Genomic DNA, 20,789 nt, shown 5'->3' with positions numbered 1-20,789 from the left:
AAATTGATTAAACAAGTACAATGGCAGCATGGAGGCTTAATGTCAGTTACTTCATCAGGAATAGCTGGAATATAGTTCAGGGTTGGTTACGAGTTCAGAACCAACTGAACCAGGATAGTACCGCATTTACTCCACAGTACATATGAGCACAGCTGGGTTGCAGATGACCCACATGTGAAGGCTGATCAGTGACAGAGGGGGGGTCGGGTGCAGTTATTTCCAACTGTGTACGTAACACTGTGGATTACAGCATTACGTCTGTGGTGCCGGCTCCTTGATCTTTGTTTTTGTACCTGATGGCTCCGCATGCAGGAACAACTGATGAAGCTCTTATTCCTCTTATATGTATTGATTGAACTGAAACAATCGATTAGTCAACTGACAGAAAATACATGTGCAATAATTTTGGTAATTGATTAATTAGTTTTTTGTTCATGTTTGGACAAAGCACACAATTTGAAGAGGGAAATTGTAGTGACAATATTTACCAATTTTCCAAAACGATTAGTCGATGAAGATAAGTGTATTTTGTGGGATTGCATGTGAATAATACCTTATAATAATAACAGACCAGTTAGCGAGACCATCTGCTAATGTCCTGATCGGACATGTAGTGGTTCATGGAGCTGGTTAAAGTAGAGCTGCCGGAAGATAAATACTCTGAGGTAATACTGTACATCGGTTCAATTTAAGATAGAAGATGCTGTAACCATTAATATGGTTAAAAATCTAATCAGGATGCCTCCTCGGCGCCACCCACTGGAGGTTTTCCGGCCCAACTGGCCCAACTGGTAGGAGACCCCGGGGAAGACCCAGAACGCGCTGGAGGGATTACATCTCCCAGCTGGCCTGGGAACACCTCGGGATCCCCCAGAATGAGCTGGAACATGTTGCGGGGGAGAGGGAAGTGTGGGTCAGCCTGCTTGGCCTGCTGCCACCGTGACCCGACCCCAGATAAGCGGAGGAAGGATGGATGGATTTTGAGGGTTTGGAACAAATTCCAACAAAGGATGTAGCTGAGCCGGGATCTCTTGGCAGTACTGGAATCTGATACTATTATGTGTTTTCTTTGGAATAGAATCGCATGACAATAAGAATCGTGTTTTCATGACCTGAGAATGAGCCGCTCATATCTACACAAAACTGGCAAATAATGTTTCTACAGGAGGCCGGAGCGGACAAACCAAACATTGCTTCTAGAAAGTGCCGTTCACGTTTCGGCGTCGGCCTCCCGGCCACTGTAGTTCTCCTACATGCGTGGAACCTGGGAGCAAGTTTCAGTTGGTTGCAATCTGCAACCTCACCTCTAGAAGCTGCGAAATCCTACACACTGCACTTTTTTCAGGACGATTTATTGATTTTCTAAATTCGTTTGACCGATTAATCGTGTAATTTGTTCAGCTCGAGCCGCAACAACCAACGCAGAGAGCTCGTACCACACTGCTCATTAGTTTAACAAGGCTGTCTTGCAGCATATTGTTGTAAATGAGAAAGTATCTAGCATTTTAAAATTATCTTTCAATGTAAGGGTTGAAATTTAAATCAGGATATTGCATCTTCTTGCATGGATTATAATCCACTTCACAAGATTCTTATCAAACCCAGTGCACCACTTCTGTCCCGTGTGATGCGGAGGACCAAACCAGTTCAGGGTCCTTTAGGGTTCAACCGCAAACTGGTATAAATTGCGACACATTTCACCCCTAATGACTGGGCAGGAACTGGCAGTCGGTCCATTCATACCGCTGCGAGGTAAATGGCAACAGAGCAGGGGTATTGATCGTTTCTGTCTTTCAAAGGCTATAAGTTGTGAACAACCAGAGCCAGCAGGGATCATTTGTTAGTGTCCAGTATTCACCAACAGTGGAGAGAGAAGTCTCTCCCGGTGTTGAAAGTTTGACCTTTTTAGAAGAGGATAAAGAAGATAAACGATGTGCTTGTAGGATTGCTTTCAGCAGCGTTGTTGCCAAAAGGCCTTTATTGTTACATTTCATATCCAAGATGAAAGGTAAGTCGACTTAACTCTTTTTGTTAAATCATACGGTGCATTTTATTGTCTTTTGTTGTAGGAAAAAACTGTTTCTTATTAATAACATCATTACAATTATTGATTTGTATTTGATTCTGAGATGATTGGTGATGCCCAATGTTACCAATATATCTTATATCGTTTTATTGAAATGCTGCTGTATGTTATCGTGTACATGAAAATGGTACAGAATGCCTAATGCAACAATTTAAGATTAGTACTTAAGCATTTTAATTCATGTCTGATGGGTTGAGGTTCTGTTGTAACCGGGTAAACTGGTTGCACGATTGAAAACCTTGTTCTCAGCAATGGTGGAAGAAGTATTTGGATCTTTAGTCTTAGCAGTACCAGAGTGTGGAAATACTCTGTTACAAGTCCTGCATTCAAACTTTGATCTTAAAAGTACATAAGTACTATCAGAAAAGTACTTAAAGTAGCAAGTGTAAAAAAATACTCACTATGTAGTAAATGGTTAATTAAAGCCATTTTAATGCCATCTGTATCATTATCAAATTTTTAAAACTCCCAAATATCGACCTTATTATCGCCTTCTGAAATCCAGTCTTTAATCAGGTTTCATCAACAATCATAACTTTGATTTTTATTCCCTCATCCGTTACAGCTCTGCCAATGTAAAACATGGGAGACTGGAACTTCCTTGGAGGGATCTTGGAGGAGGTGCATATCCACTCCACCATGGTCGGCAAGATCTGGCTGACCATCCTGTTCATATTCCGGATGCTGGTGCTGGGCGTCGCGGCGGAAGACGTGTGGAACGACGAGCAGTCCGACTTCATCTGCAACACCGACCAGCCGGGCTGCCGAAACGTCTGCTACGACCAGGCCTTCCCCATCTCCCTCATCCGCTACTGGGTGCTCCAGGTCATCTTCGTGTCCTCGCCCTCCCTGGTGTACATGGGCCACGCCATCTACCAGCTGCGGGCTCTGGAGAAGGAGCGCCACTGCAAGAAGGTGGCTCTCCGTCGGGAGCTGGAGGCGGTGGACGCGGAGCTGGTGGAGGTGCGGCGGAGGATCGAGAAGGAGATGAAGCAGCTGGAGCAGGGGAAGCTCAACAAGGCTCCGCTCAGGGGCTCTCTGCTGTGCACTTATCTGGTCCACATTATCACGCGCTCAGTGGTGGAGGTCAGCTTCATGGTGTGTCAGTACTTCCTCTACGGACACCGGCTGCACCCTCTCTACAAGTGTGAGCGGGAGCCGTGCCCGAACGTGGTCGACTGCTTCGTCTCCAGGCCCACCGAGAAGACCGTGTTCATGGTGTTCATGCAAGGGATCGCCTGCCTCTCTCTCTTTCTCAGCCTCCTGGAGATCATGCACCTGGGATTCAAGAAGCTCAAGAGGGGCATCCTGGACTACTACCCGCACCTGAAGGCCGACCTCGACGAGTATTACGTCGACAAGTCGAAGAAGAACTCGGTCGTGCATCAGGTTTGCGTAGGCACGTCCGTGGGTCGCAAGACCACGATCCCCACGGCGCCGTGTGGATACACGTTGCTGTTGGAGAAGCAGGGCAACGGGCCCACCTACCCTCTCCTTAACGCCTCCTCTGCCTTTGTCCCGATAAAAGGGGACCCTGGCGCAAAGCCGGATGGCCATAAGGATGGCAAGGAGGAAGTGCCGAGCCCCACGGAGCAGAACAGCAACTCCAATAACACGAGCAGCGAGACGCGTTCCCCTCCTGCGGACAAACAGGAGGAGCCGGAGGAGCAGTCTTCGCCCCGTTGTGAGCACATGGAGTGCGCCAGCCCCAAGTACCCCACCCTCCCCGTGGCGGACGCCTCCTCGTGCACAACGATGTCAGGCGTTGCGAGGAAGTCGCGGAGGGTCAGTCCACCGTGGAACTGCTCAACGCTGGTGGAGGGGAACGGCTCGGACAGCGGAGACTCCTACCACGGGAACAACAGCATGAAGCTGCGCAGCAGCTGCGTGGGACCCAGAGCGAGGATGCTCTCCAAATCAGACATTAAGAGACCGAGCAGGTCTCAGAGCCCGGACTCCGCAGGGGAGCTGAGCTCAGTGTCTCGACACAGCCGGGAGAGCAACAGCCCCATCGCTTCCTCTCCGAACCGCAGAGTGTCGGCGGTGAGCAGCAGCAGCAGCAGAAGGGCCCCAACTGATCTGCAGATATAAACAGACTGTACGCTCGTCGACATGGCAACAGAAACTCTCGATTAGCCAGGTGTGGGCACTTTTCACATATTTAGAGTTCTTATAAAGACATTGAAACAAGCACAAAAGGCCTTTGTTACTCGTTGCTGTGGAGATTATGCTATCGACTCCAAAGAGCAACCTTGATTTCCAATAACTCTGCAATCCAACTTCCACTTTTCAGATTTTACCAGGTGAGCAGACCACAATGGACTGTTCAGTCTTAGTGCATTCACTGGTCTGTTACAGAGATTCAGATGGACATTTAATGATTCGACTGTACGTGATAGCTCTGTCTGAATGATTAGAGGGGAATGGAAAACTGAACCGCAAATCTATAATGTTGTTTCAGGTCACAACGTGCAGTTACGCAACCTGATACTTTTCAATCAGTGACGCTGATGGGTCACGTGGGAGAGAAGTGCTAAATATCTTTGCCTTGTTACGGTGACATGAATAAAAAAAAATGGTGTTTAATGTGCTGTCATTTATCAGACCTTCCCTTTGGGCACATGAGCAGCAACCTCTGAATTATTGCTTTTGTATTCTTACTAACGCAATTGAGATGATATCAATTAAAATGTCTTTGAAAAAATTAAAGGCCAGTCTAAGAAAATATTATAATTATTATTTTTTTATGTATTTATTTCAGATGAATGGCTGCGTATGTAAACAGAATCCTTTGGTTGAAAACAGAGGAACAATCGTAAATGTAGGACATCAAGAGAAGGACTGTTGCCAAATGCTGAATATTTATTTTTATTTATGACAAAGCAAAAGTTCCTTGTTGATACGCAACAAAAGAATTGTGATTTTGTATTCACTGTACATCCCTTAAAATTTAATAATATTTCTTTATATTTTTACCCCAGAAAGCAATGACAAAACCCCTCCTTTCTACTCTGCTGGCCCCTCCTCAGGCGATGGTTCGTACTGCATCAGCTGGAAAATGATATTAATGCAGAGATTAGAGGTCACAGTAGCAGCAGCACACTCAAACACGGTTATCTGGTTATCTGTAAATGTGGACTTTTACTAGCATCTCACCCTGTTTCTCAGCTCTTTGTTCTCCCCCATGAGAAGGTTGCATTTCTGTTGCAGGTCAGCCAGCTCCATGCGAAGAGCCTCAGCGTCCGCTGACTCTGGACCAGTCGCATCGAGCTGAAGCTTTATGAAACTGTGCCGGAGGTTAAGGTCAACGTCTGTTTACAAGTTTTAAAAGCCATATTCCGGCTGAATGGCTGTTTATCTCCCCAGCAGTATTGCTGACATTTCAAACATACCCACATGCTTTCAAAGGGGAAATACTGTGCTTTCTATTCACTGACTGTGTGATAAATCTGTAAAACACTGAAAACTTTTTCCAGGAATTATATTGCTTCCTTGTCTGGAAATCTTGGAAGGTCCAAGTCTCCTATTCTTAAATGTATGCCATCAAGGAGAACTGCCATTGCATTTACAGGTTAAAGTGCATGTGGAAAAGGGGGCTTGTAATGGCAAAGTTTGAGTCTTTCCCATTTCTGTTGCCATGTTAGCTCTAGGACTATTACAACAGGGACCACAACTCTTCTCAGCTAGTTCCCGGAGTAAACCCTGAAGAATTTAAACTGAAAGCAGACACAAGGCCTTCTGGTTTTAATAAGCTGGATATTATTTAGTCTATATATTTCATCAAATGTACCATAATGGTTGACCAAACTCATCCGCTTGATTTCATCGTTAAAGGCACAGAAAGACTCGTTTATTACCCCTAAACGTTATATAATGCTGCCCACGTGAGAAAAGGATACTCCAGTGCGTTGTCGGGTTTGTCATTCTCTTCATAAAGTGCCACTAAAACTGCAAGAAGACAAACGAAATGGCAATGAATCAGCGCAGGGATATCGGTGGAGAGTGAGCGTATGCGTGGGTTAAACACCTTGCATTGGGTGCACGATTAGCGTTACATGCTAATAAAATAAGGTCTGCCAATGCCTTGTGTACATACCGCTGGTTATAGTGTCAAGGACTCCCGATTTTTCGAGATATCTTCTAAATTGTTCTCGCTTCGATTCTGAGGCCTGAAACACAAGACAAATATTTTCTGGCTGAAGGCTACACATAGGTTAGCAAAACACTGCTTCGTGGTTTCACCCACGAAATAATTGTGGTTAAATAACTACACGCCTGCCTTTAACGTTAGCTTCATCCCAACAAGCAGGGGGGCACATTGGTGTTATGCTAGCTAGCTAGCTAGCGCTTTACAACAGCAACTATAACAGCTAGCTACAGAAAGTACGTCACCAAATACTCACTCGGTAATGGGCCATGGCTGCGACGATACCTGTATAGTTTACAGGTGCCTTAAAACGGCTGACTTGTGGTTGGTGATTCAATGACGTCAGCTGTATTGTATGTTTGCTTCAACATACAGGACATTCGTTGCCATAACAACACATTTAAACGGCTGCCGGAAATTACTTCCTTGTGGGCTAGCTTTAATTTGCCAAACAGCCCACTTAAAGGAAGAAATACGACTGGACAGCTGTGAAAAGAAATTTGAAATTATTTGTTTTACATTTATTTTTTAGGACAAGCTAACCGAAGCTTGAGCACGAGAGGAAGGCGGGCCCGGCGTTGGTCACGTGCTCCAGCGTCACATCCCTAGAGTCGATCTATAAAACATGAGCTGTCTTAACTGGACAGCCTAAAGCCAGTCCACTCTTTTATAGATCTACGGTTCCGCAAAGCTTTGCTCATGTGACTGTTCAACACAACACAACTCGTCTCACCAGCTGAGATAAAGACATTTAGATGTTCATTAATTTTTGCGTTCATGCCTTCTTAACTAAGTGTCTCTGGTATAAAACCTCTTCACAAGGTAAGAAGTATTTGCCGAAATATCCGTACAAGTTGTTGTTAAACATGAATACACCAGTTATAGCTAGTTAACGAACAAGTTGAGCTGTATAGCTACAGTTATATAATAACGTTACTGTAACCTAGCAGGTTCAGGTTGACTTCATGTCATGTGTGGTCTTATGCTAACACGGAGCTGTACACTGTTAATGTTATATACACACGGTACATAAGACATTCACTAATAATTGATGATTTTCTTAAGTTAAACTATCTTAAAATGTTGTAATGGTAATGTTATGCCTTATAGACATTACAGGTTGCTCTTGGTATTTCCTGGTGTTTTTCTTTCATTTATAGACAAAGATGTTTCGCACTTTAATTTCCACTTGTTTTATTATATTTAAATTGACAGTACATTCGATTTTACAGTATTTACACACATTTGACAGTGTGGTGGTGTTCTTTAGTGTAGTGACACCTAATTATCAAACCAGTTTTCTGTAAAGACATTTTAAAATGTGCCAAAATAAATGCTACGTGTCATAATAATAATAACCTTTATTTGTGTCAAATCTTTAAAACTGAGATTTGCAAAGTACTTTAAAATACACAGAAAATGTAACATTACCGACTAAGTCCAGAAAAGCACTCAAATCACTTGAAATTAAAGGGAAACATAAAGAAGAAAATGTAAAAAAAGGTCAATGAAATGAGAAAACATTGAAATTATTTCACATGGTGTTCTCTAAGAAGAGAAATCTGAACAGAGAGACCAGAGAAAAAGTCTTTAACCAAGAATGGACAGACTCGTATATCTTCATTCTTCCTACAGGCAGTTCAAAACCAGTAATGTCTCATATGTTCAGAGACCATGGAGTGAGTTTAGAAGCGGTAATGTGAAGCGCCACTACGAGACAAAGCACACATTGTTTGAGCAAACGTACCCACTCACATCCGAAATGAAGGTACAAAAAATAAACGATCGAAGAGACCAAAATGATCAGAATCCTAACAAATTAATTCACTGTCCAACAATGATGTTAACAGAGAGGAATATAGCTGAAACAAGTGGTTTAATTACCACAATAAAAGTCCCTGCACACAAATGTCTCTTGTTAGAAGATGAAAATGATATGGATATCCTGGCTGTTTTGATTGACCACTTCACACCTCACAATTTAAAGCTGCAGGGCAAAGACAATTCAGTTAAATTAATTTTTCTAAATTAATTTTTCATTTTTCAAAAGCTTACTGATTTTATTTTTTAATTCAGCCTACATTTTACTTGGAATAAGAGAACATTTATTTATTATTAGAGTATATATTGTTTATAATTAATCCAGTTCAATTTGAAATCTGACAATAAATATTGTTTAGATTTTATTCAATTGAACTTTCTTTATTTGATTTGACAGTCAGATGTTGACTACATACAGACGTTAATACAACTGTTGGCTACACTTCAATATACATGGGACTAAATCATATCGCAAGTTAAGACATTATTTGGTGTTCCGGACCTTTGCATGAGGAAATTCTCTCTAACTGGACCTTGCTGAACTTCAATTGAATACCCCCGGTATAGACCAAAGGATTAATTAATTAAGTTTTGGGTAGTAGATGTTCCTCAGACAATATGTATTGACCTGAAATGTGAAAATCATTGAGATTGATTAGACAGATGAGCTGTAGTGATAACCAAAGGTTCATGTAACTGTTTATTGACGTGATGACCTCAGACCTTGGTTGAAAACTATATATTTGCCTCTTTTTTTTTTACCTTTGGAACCCGGCCCAACCCCTGAAAAGATATTGGAACGCTTCAGACAAGTATATTGTTCTCAGTTCCTACATTTTTTTGTAGAAAAGGTTTTCTGCTGCCAGCAACATCACGAGTCGTCACTTTTCTGCCCATCAACGCTAGACAGCAGCAGGTGTGAGAAGTGAAACTCTGAACAGTGACTCAGCAGTTATATCCTCTGCTAAAAAAATGATTACCTCTGTAGACAAATCCACTCTATATAGTATAATAGCACTTAATATAAAGAGTTATTGCTCTGACTAATTATTACTAATTATGACTATTAGAGCTGAAACTAACGATTATTTCCATTATTGAATAATCGTTTTGTCTATAGCATGTCAGGAAATAGTGAAAATATCCGTTATAATATCCCAGAGTTGAAGATGGCGTACATTTGCAGTTTTAACCAACAGTTGTGAACAGACGTGTATCAAACACAGTATATATTCTGAGGATAGAAGAACAGCACAACCAGTCTGTTGTTATTGTGTGACCTTTTTTATTTGTTGTTCACAGTTTCATCGAGCTTCATCTTCATCATCTGTCCACCTCGCTCTGAAGTGGATCCATTCTCAGCTTCAATCAGATTGCAGGTTTGGTGAAACTTTTCCAACATCTCGTGAAATCAGGAAGCGTCCCTGTGTGTTTGTGTGCATCGGTGTTATCAAGCTTCCTGTCAAAATCTGCTGATGTGTCGTGCCGTCTTCCTATATATACATGCCCGTGTCATGTGTTGATCTAGCATCCTCCTTGTTCGTCTTTGTTTGTGTTTTTCCATGTCTTCTGATCAGTACCTTTGTCCGTCCAGCAGGTTTCGGGGACACCATGGCTCAGTGACATCATTTTACGGCTTAATATTTCCCGGGTCAGCCGAGTGCCATGCCGCTACCAAGTGGCTGCTCCATCAACTCGGCCCCATTGGACGAGAGCGAGGACAGTGAACCCCTCATCGAGAACGATGCAGGTGTGTGCTATCTTTGTAGCAAGAAACAATGTATTTTGATCAAGATTTTGGGTTTACAAACACATCAAAATTCTCCAAGTTCTTTCAATAGTATTTGTTTTTAAGACTGTAACTAACTAATTACCCAGATCCCAAGGTGATGTCATGAAATATCTTGTCAGGCCCAAAACCTAAAAATATTAAATTTACCATGTAAATATGTAAGAAAAAAATGAAATGAAATAATAATTAAAATAGCTGCAGATTCATTCTGTCAATCAACTAATCGTTGCAGTTGTGTTTATATTTTCATTTAACATAATCTCTGGCGCAAACAAAGGCACTCTCAATTCCAACATGCCATTTAACATTTTTTTGTGCAATGATAAAAAATATGATCTGAGAAGTTCAAAAACGCAGCAAATTAATCTTTTAAAATAATTTTCTGAACGTGCACAACATGCATTTCTCTGCTTGTGTCACCACGCTTTCTCCACATTTTGGTGTATGTCTGTTTTTTGTTGCATGTCATTTCTAAACATAGTGTAGTGCGCTGAAGCTAGCTCTGCTTCTGTTCGCAACATGGAAAAAACAGTGTTTGCAGTAATGGCTGCTGCACAACAATATGCTCTTCTTGCCAGACTCTAGTTTGAGGGGCGGTTGCAGTTCACTCTATTTAAAAGCTGCATAGTTCCTGAAAACAGTTCTGCCAAAGTTAGTGCGTACGTGAGAGACGTCTAAAGTTACACAGTTAGTGGATCATTTACTATAGTTGTTAGATATAAATCAGTGGAGAGATTAGGAGGTTGGAGGCTTCAACTTTAGAGCTTTATAAATGAATAACAGGAGATGGTCTTCTTGACTGTAAGTTTGCAAAAAAAAAAAACAGGATGGTTAGTCTCAGATTTACAAATTAACACAATCTAATGCAAATAACTCTTGTGTTGTTAAAACTGGGGTAGGCAGATTATTTGAGGCAAAAATTCAAAATAAACTTTCAGCATATTTTAATTCAAGTGGTCCGAGACAAAACTCGTAAATGAAAGTAGAGTAGAATGAGAGTGGATATCAGTTTAACATTAAAGGATAATCAAAGATCATTTTGTATTTACCCTTAAAGGAGCAGTGTGTAAGATTTAGTGGTATCTATTGGTGAGGTTGCAGATTGCACCCAACTGAATACTCCTCCGCTCACCCCTCCCTTACTTAGCGTGTCGGAGAACTACGGTGGCCTTCGAGGTAATGTAAAAGAGCAAAAGGCCGTCGCTAGACGACGATATGAAACGCTCATTCTAAGCTAACGAAAACACAGCGATTCTTAGTTTCATGTGATTATACACTACTAATGAACACAGGCTGGTCCTTCAAAGCACAAAAAAGTGAATTGAAACAATTCATTTTAAAAAGGTCATGTTTTTGTTTTGTTTTCTCAGTGTGTTCTTCAGATAGCTGAATGTGTTTGTAAAGTAGAACCTTCATTCCTCACGTTATCTGAAATATCTGAAATGGTATTCACACAGTCCAGACTACATGTAAAAGTCCTTGTATTCTCTGTGGACAGTCCCTCCCCAGTGCTGCTCGGCTCGCCTCAACCTGGCCTTCCTCATGTTCTTTGGGTTCTCTGTGGTCTACGGTCTCCGTGTCAACCTCAGTGTTGCCATGGTAGCCATGGTGAATACCACCGACACCGAACCAGCTCAAAACAACTCCGTAATCAGTGCCTGTCCACGGCCAGCGGGGTCGGAAAACACCAGTGATGCTTTCCTGCAACCTGTGGGGGTAACAGACAGTTTATACATTTTTACCAATTAACTGATTCTTAAACATGTTACATGTGTGTAGTTTGGGACAAAACTCTTTTGATAAGTAACCCACTTCAAGATAACATGTCAGTCAGTTTGTTTCTTTAAATAAAGTAAGTTATGTCAGAAATACTCTGCTTATGGGACTGAATAGCGTTAAAAGAAGATTGATAAGAGACATCTCAATTCTATCCGCTTTGACCCTTTTTACACATTTATAATAGAGACACATTGTATACCACCTCTATCTACCTTTTCCAGCTGGTGAAAAGTCATCTTACATCAGATGGTAATGTGTGTGGCCTGTCAACACTGTCCGAATGCTTTTTTACCAAAAACACCTCTTGTCCCAGATCCCCCAGTACCCGTGGGACTCGGAGACTCAGGGCTGGCTACTGGGGGCCTTCTTCTTCGGTTACCTGTGCACACAGATCCCCGGTGGCTACCTGTCCGGTCACTACGGGGGGAGTATCTTCCTGGGCTTAGGTGTGCTGGGCACTGCTGCCCTCACGATGCTCACCCCTCTGGCCGCCAAGATGGGCTTATACTGGCTGTTTGCACTACGAGCGTTGGAGGGCTTTGGGGAGGTAAGAGTGTGTTGAGTTGTGCAGGAGGCTGTGGGGGAATATGATTTACGATGATGTGCGTTTCTGTCTCAGTTACAGAGGAATTTAACAGCAACAATAGAGTACTGGATAAATCTGTGAGATTGACTATGATTGAGGCTACTCCGGACCAGTTTGACAATCGTTTTTATTACTTCTACACAGTATTCATTAAATGTTCAGAAATGTTTCCACAAAAAATGAATCTGCTGGTTATTGTCTTGGTGATTTGATTAATCGTTTGGGCTATAAAGTGATGAATCGATTATCAAAATAGTTGTAGATTAATCACTTCCACTCTATTTTACATCCCAGAAGTATTACTGCAAAAGAAACATTTGAAACCTCTGATTGCTACACATCCACATTCTATATCGACATAAAAAACAGGCTGCTGTCTGCCTCTCTGTCTCACTCTCGTCCTGTCTCACCGCCTGTCTCTCTACGTTTCTCCAGGGTGTGACATTCCCCGCCATGATGGCCATGTGGGCTCGGTGGGCTCCTCCTCTGGAGCGCTCTCGCCTGATGACCCTGTCTGGATCTGGGGGCAACTTTGGGGCCTTTGTGGCTCTGCCGCTCACCGGCTACATCTGCCAAACCTTAGGCTGGCCCGCTGTCTTCTACCTCTGTGGTGAGGGAGGGAAACCCAAATACAATCACATACCTCAGTCAGCCAGGCCACCTCGGCATGTAGTCCGGCTGAGCGGATCCCAATGCGAGCCTCGGAGCATTCAGACTCAACATGGTTGGATGACAAAAGTGTAACCACGGCCTTTTTTCTCTCACAGAAAAAGATGCCAGGGTGGTAGACGCTGCACAATAATAAGAAATTTAAACATGCAAAAGGTAAAATCGCTATCTGATATAAATGATTAATATGCAAAACATTAGATGTGATCAAATGATAGTAGCTGCTTTATTTAACACACAGAAATCGGTTGCAGTCATTTGTAGAATACTAAGACTACACAAAAGCAGTGGAGGAAGAAGTACTCGGATCTCCTATTTAAGTAAAAGTAGTAATACCACAGTGTAGAAATACTCTGTTATAAGTAATAGTCCTGCATTCAAAATCTTACTTAAGTTAAAGTACAAATATATTGAAATCAAAATAAACTTAAAATTCCAAAAGTAAAAATTTTTTTTAAAAAGTACTCATTATGTAGGCCCCTCGGTAGAATCATCCATAATATTTAGCTGGTTTATAATTATTGATGCATTCATGCGGAAGCGTCTGTAATATTGCAGCTGGTAAAGGTGGAGCTAATTCTAACTACTTTATATACTAGCTTGTAAATAAAGCTAGTAAAGTCTTATCTTAACATTAACAAAGGTAATGTTTTAGCATTGCTCAACGAGAACAATTTGATTTACTTATCTCACTTTGCTACCTGATATTATAGCATTATACAGTATCTCGTTGTGTCATGACAGTGATATTACTTTTCCTCTGATTGTATTTTCAAAATAATAAATAATCCTCTTTGCACGACACATATGGAGCAGTTTGATTTAGTTGTGACATCAGGCATTCAGTGTCAACCCTAAAAAAACTAGCATCTTTCCTTTCATTTTTCACCACCATGTCCAATGAATCTCTCTCTCTCTCTCTCTGTCTCTCTCTCTCTGTGTGTCTCTCTCTCTCTCTCTCTCTCTGTCTCTCTCTCTCTCTCTCTCTCTCTCTGTGTCTCTCTCTCTCAGGGAGTGCTGGTTGTCTGTGGGCGGTCTTTTGGTTTGCTTTAGTATCAGATGACCCTCGCACGCACCGTCAAATCAGCAAAGAGGAGAGAGATTACATCATAAACTCCATCGGACCTCAGGTGAACATTTTTTATTTACCTGTGACATGCAGCTTGGGTTTCTCAATCTTGATCTACTTTTTCTGATCAAAAAAAAGTAAGTAGTATTGATTAGAAATTACATTCTTCCTAACATTCTATCTTTTTGATTGTATGGAATTTTCATTGATATATATGGATTTTTGTTGGCATTTTTCATCATATACGTGTGGGCACTGTGGGCGAACAGTGGGCACGGTTCATTTCATTCACTCAACACTAGTGAAATGCACTGTGAACTACTCTTTTGGTCCCCCCAGCTAGATATTTCAGAGAATATTATAGATCCAAGACGAAACTGACAGAAGGACAGAACTGAGAGACAGAAAAGATGATGTCTGCTACTTCAGCACTATGGACAGCGCCATGGATTTATCATGCTGTATCAATGCGCCTTTAATCGCCTACTGTGTGTAGTGCTTTCTCAAGATTCTGTCATTAATCTGCAGGGTACAGGTCATGGCTGGTCCGTGCCCGTGCTGCCCATGCTGCTGTCGGTCCCTCTGTGGACCATCATCATCACCCAGGTGTGCTCAAACTGGTCCTACTACACCCTGCTCACCTCCCTGCCCACCTACATGAACGACATCATGCACTTTGACATCAAATCGGTGAGGTTTTCGATTTTTTTGTTCCTCAGTTTCGTAGCAAAAATAATAACAGAGAGGTGCGCCCAGATCTCCGCCAGGTGTGTCTGCAACGACTACTGCCGAGTGTGTGATTAAATGAATACGACCCACAACTGGCTAACCCGCCCCCGTCTAGACACCGATGGGCTAACAAACTGTAGATATAGGATGTGTGTACTAATGGATCTCTTAAAGCTGGACACGGACAAGCAACCTGTGATCATCAAATCCTTTTCAGAATAGGACAGCAACTCTGACCAAATCTTTCTGTCTCCGTCCAGAATGGGTTCCTCTCCGCTCTGCCGTACCTCGGTGCCTGGTTGTTCTCGATGCTGTCGGGTGTCGCAGCGGACCACCTCATCGAGAGGAAGGTGTTCAGCATCACCGTCGTACGCAAGCTCTTCACACTCATAGGTAGAAGAAACTCTGCCACTTAGATCCTCTGCGTGTATGCACCCTTATTATCTGATATTGACGAGCTCTTTCTTTGGAACTGAGCGTTTAATTCTTCTTGATGCACTCACCAAATATCAATTATTTGTCACGAGATGTTTTTAGTAGTTTGGCAAGCTAAAAGGCTCATTCAGAGGAGGAGCATGTTGATTGGAGGGAAATTATTACATGTGAAACAGTGCATTCATTACATATGCATATATACAAGTTTGAGCTACTGCCACTTATAATACTTTTGCCATTTTTTGAGACACATTCTTTTTAATCAAGTATTTTTTGAGAGAAATATTGCAGGTTTGGGGTCTACTAGATTTGTCTAATGCAGGGGTGTCCAAACTTCTTTCAAAGAGGGCCAGATTTGATAATGTGAAAATGCCCAAGGGTCAACAGTCCCTGCTGACATTATTTTAAACAATACAAGTAGCCTATACATACATTGTTATTTAATCATTTTATTTTCAATGACAGCAAATAGCAATGTAACCAAATGTAAGCATTCATGTGTGAACACATCTCAACAACTATTCTGCCTTTCTTTCACATCTTGAAAGTCAGATAACACAAAGAACAAGCCATCTAAAAGCTAATTACATAGAAACCGATCAATGTTCTCACCTCAAGACAATCTTAAATATGACTTAGTGAGGGTAATGAAAAGTTGTCTCACATTTAAGTTCAACACACATGAAACAGGCTAACGAAATACATCAAGTTGTCTCTTAGTATCTGATGATAGCTCTTCAGTGTTACGAGCCCGGCAAACATTAGCAAACTCGGTCTTCTTCTCGGGGCAATTATGTTTTCTGCTATTTTCATAACAGTCTTTGATAAACTCACCTTCCGTAAAAGGTTTGTCATGTTTAGCAGTTAGCATGGCCACTTGGTAGCTTACTTTGATGATGTTTTCATGTGAAAAGGACCGCTGCTGTGTGGCCAAGTTATCTTGGAGTTGCTTCACTTTTCTAGCTCGGTCGCTCTGATAGCTTGTTGTAGCATTAGCATGTTTGGTCTCGTAGTGTCTCTTTACATTATATTCCTTAAACAAGGCAACAGTCTCATGACTAATTAGGCAGACACAGTTGTTTCGGTTTTCGGTGAAAACAATATTGCGGTCTCCACCTCTCCTGGAAGCGGCGGCCCTCGTTATCGACTTTCCTTTTTTTACTTGCCGTAACATGACAGGTCAAGGGTCAGAGCCCATTTCAAACAGCCAGACAGTTACAGAGTGGTGCTGCCACCATGAGGTAAAAAGAGGAATTGCATGTTGAATTTGTATGATTTATTCATTCCATTTTGACTGTGCTGGCAGGCCATAAATAATGCATTTTAAGACAGAAGGTTTCGGGCCATCTAAAATCTGACCTCGGGCCGTGATTGGCCCGCGGGCCGGACTTTGGACATGCCTGGTCTAATGGCTCATAGTAAAACTCATCATATTTGGAGTAATTTGACTTTTCGTTGATTTGACCATCTGCCACACTGAAATATTTGTAGCAATAATGTAAACAGAATAATGTAACAATAAGGAATACTTTTTCAGGAAATATTACAAATTATAATCTGATTTACTCCAAATATGAAGGTACTTTTACTCAAGTTAATGTTTAAATGTAGTGTGTGTTTGCTGTAGGAGTATTCTCCCATGATGGTATTGCCACTTGTACTCATAGACTGTATATTAGAAGTGGACGCAGTCACCCATCGGTGTGTGGATTGACATTTTGAGGCCTCGAATTCGGCACTTTGGCCATCACCATCTTGTTTTCTTTCGCAACCAGAAGTGACGCATGATGGTTGAGCTACGGACAACCGAACGTTAAAAAAGATATTTGTCGGCGACCAAAATGTTACAATTAACTTGCATGAAGTGAAAACACACTGTGAATGGGTTAAAGTTCAAAGACGAAAAAACACGGACAACTCCCAGACCGGACAACATTATGGTAGTGACCTGTCAATCACACTAAGCCCGCCCTAAAGCATACCCTGCTTTATGGTCTATTTGACTCTAAATGGACCATAATGTACTAAATGAACATCATGCTGTATTGAAGAAGACTTGAAACTAGAGATTGAGACCATAAACTCATGTTTACAATGTTTACTGAGGTAATAAATCAAGAGAGAAGTAGAGTCATTTTCTCATAGACTTCTATACAACCAGAGGAGTCGCCCCCTGGTGGACACTAGAGAGAAAGCAAGTTTAAGGCTCTTTAGCGTTGGGTTCACTTCACAGACCCAGGGGTTGGCGCCTGCTTTTACATAAGTAAAGTTTTCCACCACAAAATAATCAGCAATACCATGACACGTTACTACATTCACCAAAGGGAATTACGTTTTCACTTGTCCACCACACAGGCAGCAGTGTGGTGGTTTCCATGTCTTGAGTGGAGTAATGCTGCCCTCATCTGGTTTTGATTCAGTATTTAAAAGATGACATAAATTTCCAGATATACACTCAGCGAACAGAGTGGTTTATGTTTTATTCATTGTTACAGCTAAAAACAGTGACACCAGTGATGTTTTCTCAACGCGTGCAGGTATTATCTTCTTCTTTTAACATCCACCTCCTCTCTGCAGGTCTGTTGTCTGCTGCAGCTTTCCTCGTGGCTGTGAGTTACGCCGGCTGCAGCCACATCCTCACCGTCACCTTCCTCACACTCTCTACAACCATAGGAGGGGTCACCGCCTCCGGAGTCTACATGAACCAAATAGACATCGCTCCACGGTGGGTGTTACCTTTGATTTGGATTGATTTGATTTGATCAAGACTCAGATGTATGAATAGATATATGATGATGTAGAAGGGCTTTCAGCTAAATACTGTTGAAAGCAATACTGGAGAAAATGTTTTTCTCTCTCCTGCAGGTATGCAGGACTCCTTCTAGGAATCACCAACACATTCGGGACCATCCCTGGAGTCATGGCACCCATCGTTACAGGATACTTTACTGAGGATGTAAGTCTCATCAAAGTGCTGGTGTAACAGAAGTGTAACTCTGTAAAAGTGCATGATTGGGTAGCAACACATATTTAAGGCTTGAGGCCTTTAATGGACGTTCTTTGGCCGAAGCATTGAATGGCTGATCGTTAATATTTTATATATAGTTTATGTAAAAAAACAACAACATGAAATTAAACTGAAACCCGTGAAACAACGTTTAATCACAAGACTCTAAAATTTAAAGTTGAGTTCATTATGAGGAGGAGGACATTCAATGATCTACAGAATTATAAGGATACCACAAGTAAAGGATCTGAATACTTCCTCCACCACTTTTCTTGGACTTTTTTTTCTACCCAGACCTTCAAACCAGTAAAAATTGATAAAAACAACTCAAAACAAACTTCCTTCATCAATAAAATGAGCTTTTCTCTCCAGAAACCTTGATCTATTGTTCACTTTCTCCTAGCTCTTTAATGTCACACTACACACACAGTACACAACACGCACCGCACATGACGGGTCACTGAAGTAACACACTACCCTCTTCTCTTCCGGTCGTCAGCGCACCCTTGCAGGCTGGAGAAAGGTGTTCTGGGTAGCTGCCGGGATCAACGTCGCCGGTGCTGTCGTCTTCACAATATTCGGCACCGGGAAGATCCAGCCGTGGGCTGTCACCGAGGAGGACGGAGTGGAAGCTGAGAAAGACAGGAGCAGGTCCAACTCCACGTAAAGAGTGAATATTCAGACGAAGACGCCTCTTACTACCTCTTTAAATGGTATAAATCCTAAAAAATATATGCGGTATTCCCACTTATCAAACATGAAGAGTGTGAGGGGTGTACAGACATTATTATCAGCCAAGAATAGCACAACATTTATATCAGTGGACCAGGATAGTTTGATCAAGTTTAAATGTTTGGGATTCTGCAGAGTTTTTAAATCAATAATATTTTGGAAAGTTTATACTCAGGTGAGCATTTGAACTGATTTTTACAATTACAGTAAACAGTAAAAAAAAAAAAAACACTGCTGGATATTCACTGTGTTTATCAATCAGGAATTTATGAATAGTTTGAAAAACTACATTTTGTGTTAGACAAATATTTACATCCTAACCAGTAATACTTTCCATTTACATACAATACAATACATGGACTATACAGCACCTCAGGTTGAAAAACAAATCAATTTGTGTACTTTTTTTGTATGTTTTTTTAACTTGTTCTTGCGCTGTGAACGAGATGGGAGCGTATGTTTTAAGGACCAGCCATAACATACCATATGACTTTGAAAGTGTTATTAACACCTGTTCCTTTAGCTGCTTTGTTTACTGTGTGTCTGTTTCCTGACCACTTCTCGGCTGTTCAGTAGGACCCAAAGAAGCACTTCATACAAAAATACAACAAACAGCCTTATATTTTATAACAGCGCCAATATGTTTGCAAAATAATCTTTCTTGGAGATGTTTTTTGATGATAGATGTTTTTATCATGATAGATGTTTTTATCTTTTGTCTAATCCAGGAAGCCAAACCACCTTCTACTGCCAACAATGCAATATTTTTTTGTAAAAGTGCCATGAACTATGACTTACTTTTTGAGATACTTAATCTCTCACCTTCAACTACAATAATTGTTGTTTTTGTAGAAAACAGGACTCAACCATTTTTCGTCATCTCATGCCGACTGTACTGCGATTGTAAAGATATGATGTTTTTAAACAGATGCAATGATGTGTTTTCCTTTTCTGGGCTTTGGAAATGTGTGAGATTGTACAAAATATGGGAAATATGTTTTAATTTATATTTTATTGTGTGAAGAATCACTTTTACTGAGCAAAATTAAAATCTGTGGCATCTGAGTGGAGTCTCTGTCTGTGTTTCAACATAATATTGAAATGATAGATGTTCCTGTTCTTACTGAACCGATCATGAGGGGATATCATCTTCCTGTGTCCCATCATGACTAAAAATGAACAAAAGTCAGAATTAGATCAGCGATACGATACGCAATGTTTATCTTCGGCCACTAGATGGCACAAGACACTAAATACCAGCAGTGATCTCTGGGCTGTCAAAATGTTAATAAAACCCTTTGAATGACAGTTCTTAATCAAAGCAGCTGTTATAGTTGTTACTTTTTACTACCAGTGTATGTATACTACCAGTGGTGGAAGAAGTATTAACATCCTACACTTAAGTAGTAAAAGTAGCAATACCACAATTAAAAAATACCCCTTCATTCAGAAAGTTACTTGAGTAAAGGTATTACCAAGAAAATGGACATAAAGCATACAAGTTGTGCATTGTGAAGGTGTCCCTTCTGGTAATTGTGAGGCTATTTCTAACTATTTTCAACGTCTTAAAGACTTTCAGTTTTTACTTTTAATACTTTAAGTACATTTTCCTGATTATACTTACATACTTTTACAAATATTTTCAGTGCAGGACATGTACTTGTAGTGATTGTACACTGTGGTATTGTCAGTACTTTTACTTCATCTAAATACTTCACCACATCAACTAGAGCTGAAATACATTGTGTCACAGTTTGCTGATGGGGTGTAGTGTCTCTTTAAACATCCGTGGGTGTAGCTCATGGTTACAACGATGGTGTTGGCGCTTGCATCAGATTTTTTGACGAATGACCCGGATGTTCTTATGACGAAACCGGGTTTTGTGTAACTACAATTGTCTGCCCCCCCCCCCCCGCCCCCGCCCCGCCCCCCCCCCC

General features: G+C 41.3%; 3 protein-coding genes across 4 annotated transcripts; 2 read left to right on the top strand and 1 right to left on the bottom strand.

Annotated features, from left to right (window-relative positions):
* Positions 1-943: 943 nt before the first annotated feature.
* gja9b (gap junction protein alpha 9b) lies at positions 944-6,003 on the top strand. The gene has a single exon (XM_031874795.1). It carries the CDS (start codon positions 2,669-2,671, stop codon positions 4,175-4,177), a length of 1,509 nt encoding a protein of 502 aa, XP_031730655.1. The 5' UTR covers positions 944-2,668; the 3' UTR covers positions 4,178-6,003.
* mycbp (MYC binding protein) lies at positions 4,926-6,826 on the bottom strand. Its single transcript, XM_031874797.1, has 5 exons — positions 6,490-6,826; positions 6,183-6,255; positions 5,986-6,034; positions 5,243-5,372; positions 4,926-5,137 (listed from the first exon to the last, which is right to left on the bottom strand). The coding sequence occupies exons 1-5, from the start codon at positions 6,502-6,504 to the stop codon at positions 5,093-5,095; spliced, it is 312 nt and encodes a 103-aa protein (XP_031730657.1). The 5' UTR covers positions 6,505-6,826; the 3' UTR covers positions 4,926-5,092.
* An 88-nt stretch (positions 6,827-6,914) lies between these two features.
* On the top strand, positions 6,915-19,929 carry LOC116398472 (sialin). 2 transcript variants are annotated; one of them, XM_031874793.1, is made up of 12 exons: positions 6,915-7,055; positions 9,357-9,433; positions 9,652-9,804; positions 11,345-11,562; positions 11,939-12,172; positions 12,647-12,821; positions 13,892-14,010; positions 14,478-14,639; positions 14,939-15,071; positions 17,691-17,838; positions 17,979-18,069; positions 18,620-19,929. In XM_031874793.1, exons 3-12 carry the CDS (start codon positions 9,720-9,722, stop codon positions 18,785-18,787), a joined length of 1,533 nt encoding a protein of 510 aa, XP_031730653.1. In that variant the 5' UTR covers positions 6,915-7,055; positions 9,357-9,433; positions 9,652-9,719; the 3' UTR covers positions 18,788-19,929. The 2 variants fall into 2 exon arrangements, with proteins under 2 accessions (XP_031730653.1, XP_031730654.1); XM_031874794.1 differs by having other exon boundaries at positions 9,649-9,804.
* Positions 19,930-20,789: the final 860 nt, after the last annotated feature.

Source organism: Anarrhichthys ocellatus, unplaced genomic scaffold (assembly GCF_004355925.1).
Source record: "Anarrhichthys ocellatus isolate YVR2014 unplaced genomic scaffold, GSC_Weel_1.0 scaffold84, whole genome shotgun sequence".
NCBI lineage: Eukaryota > Metazoa > Chordata > Actinopteri > Perciformes > Anarhichadidae > Anarrhichthys > Anarrhichthys ocellatus.
Note: the sequence above shows the minus strand (reverse complement) of the source record. Positions and strands in the feature narration are given on the sequence as shown.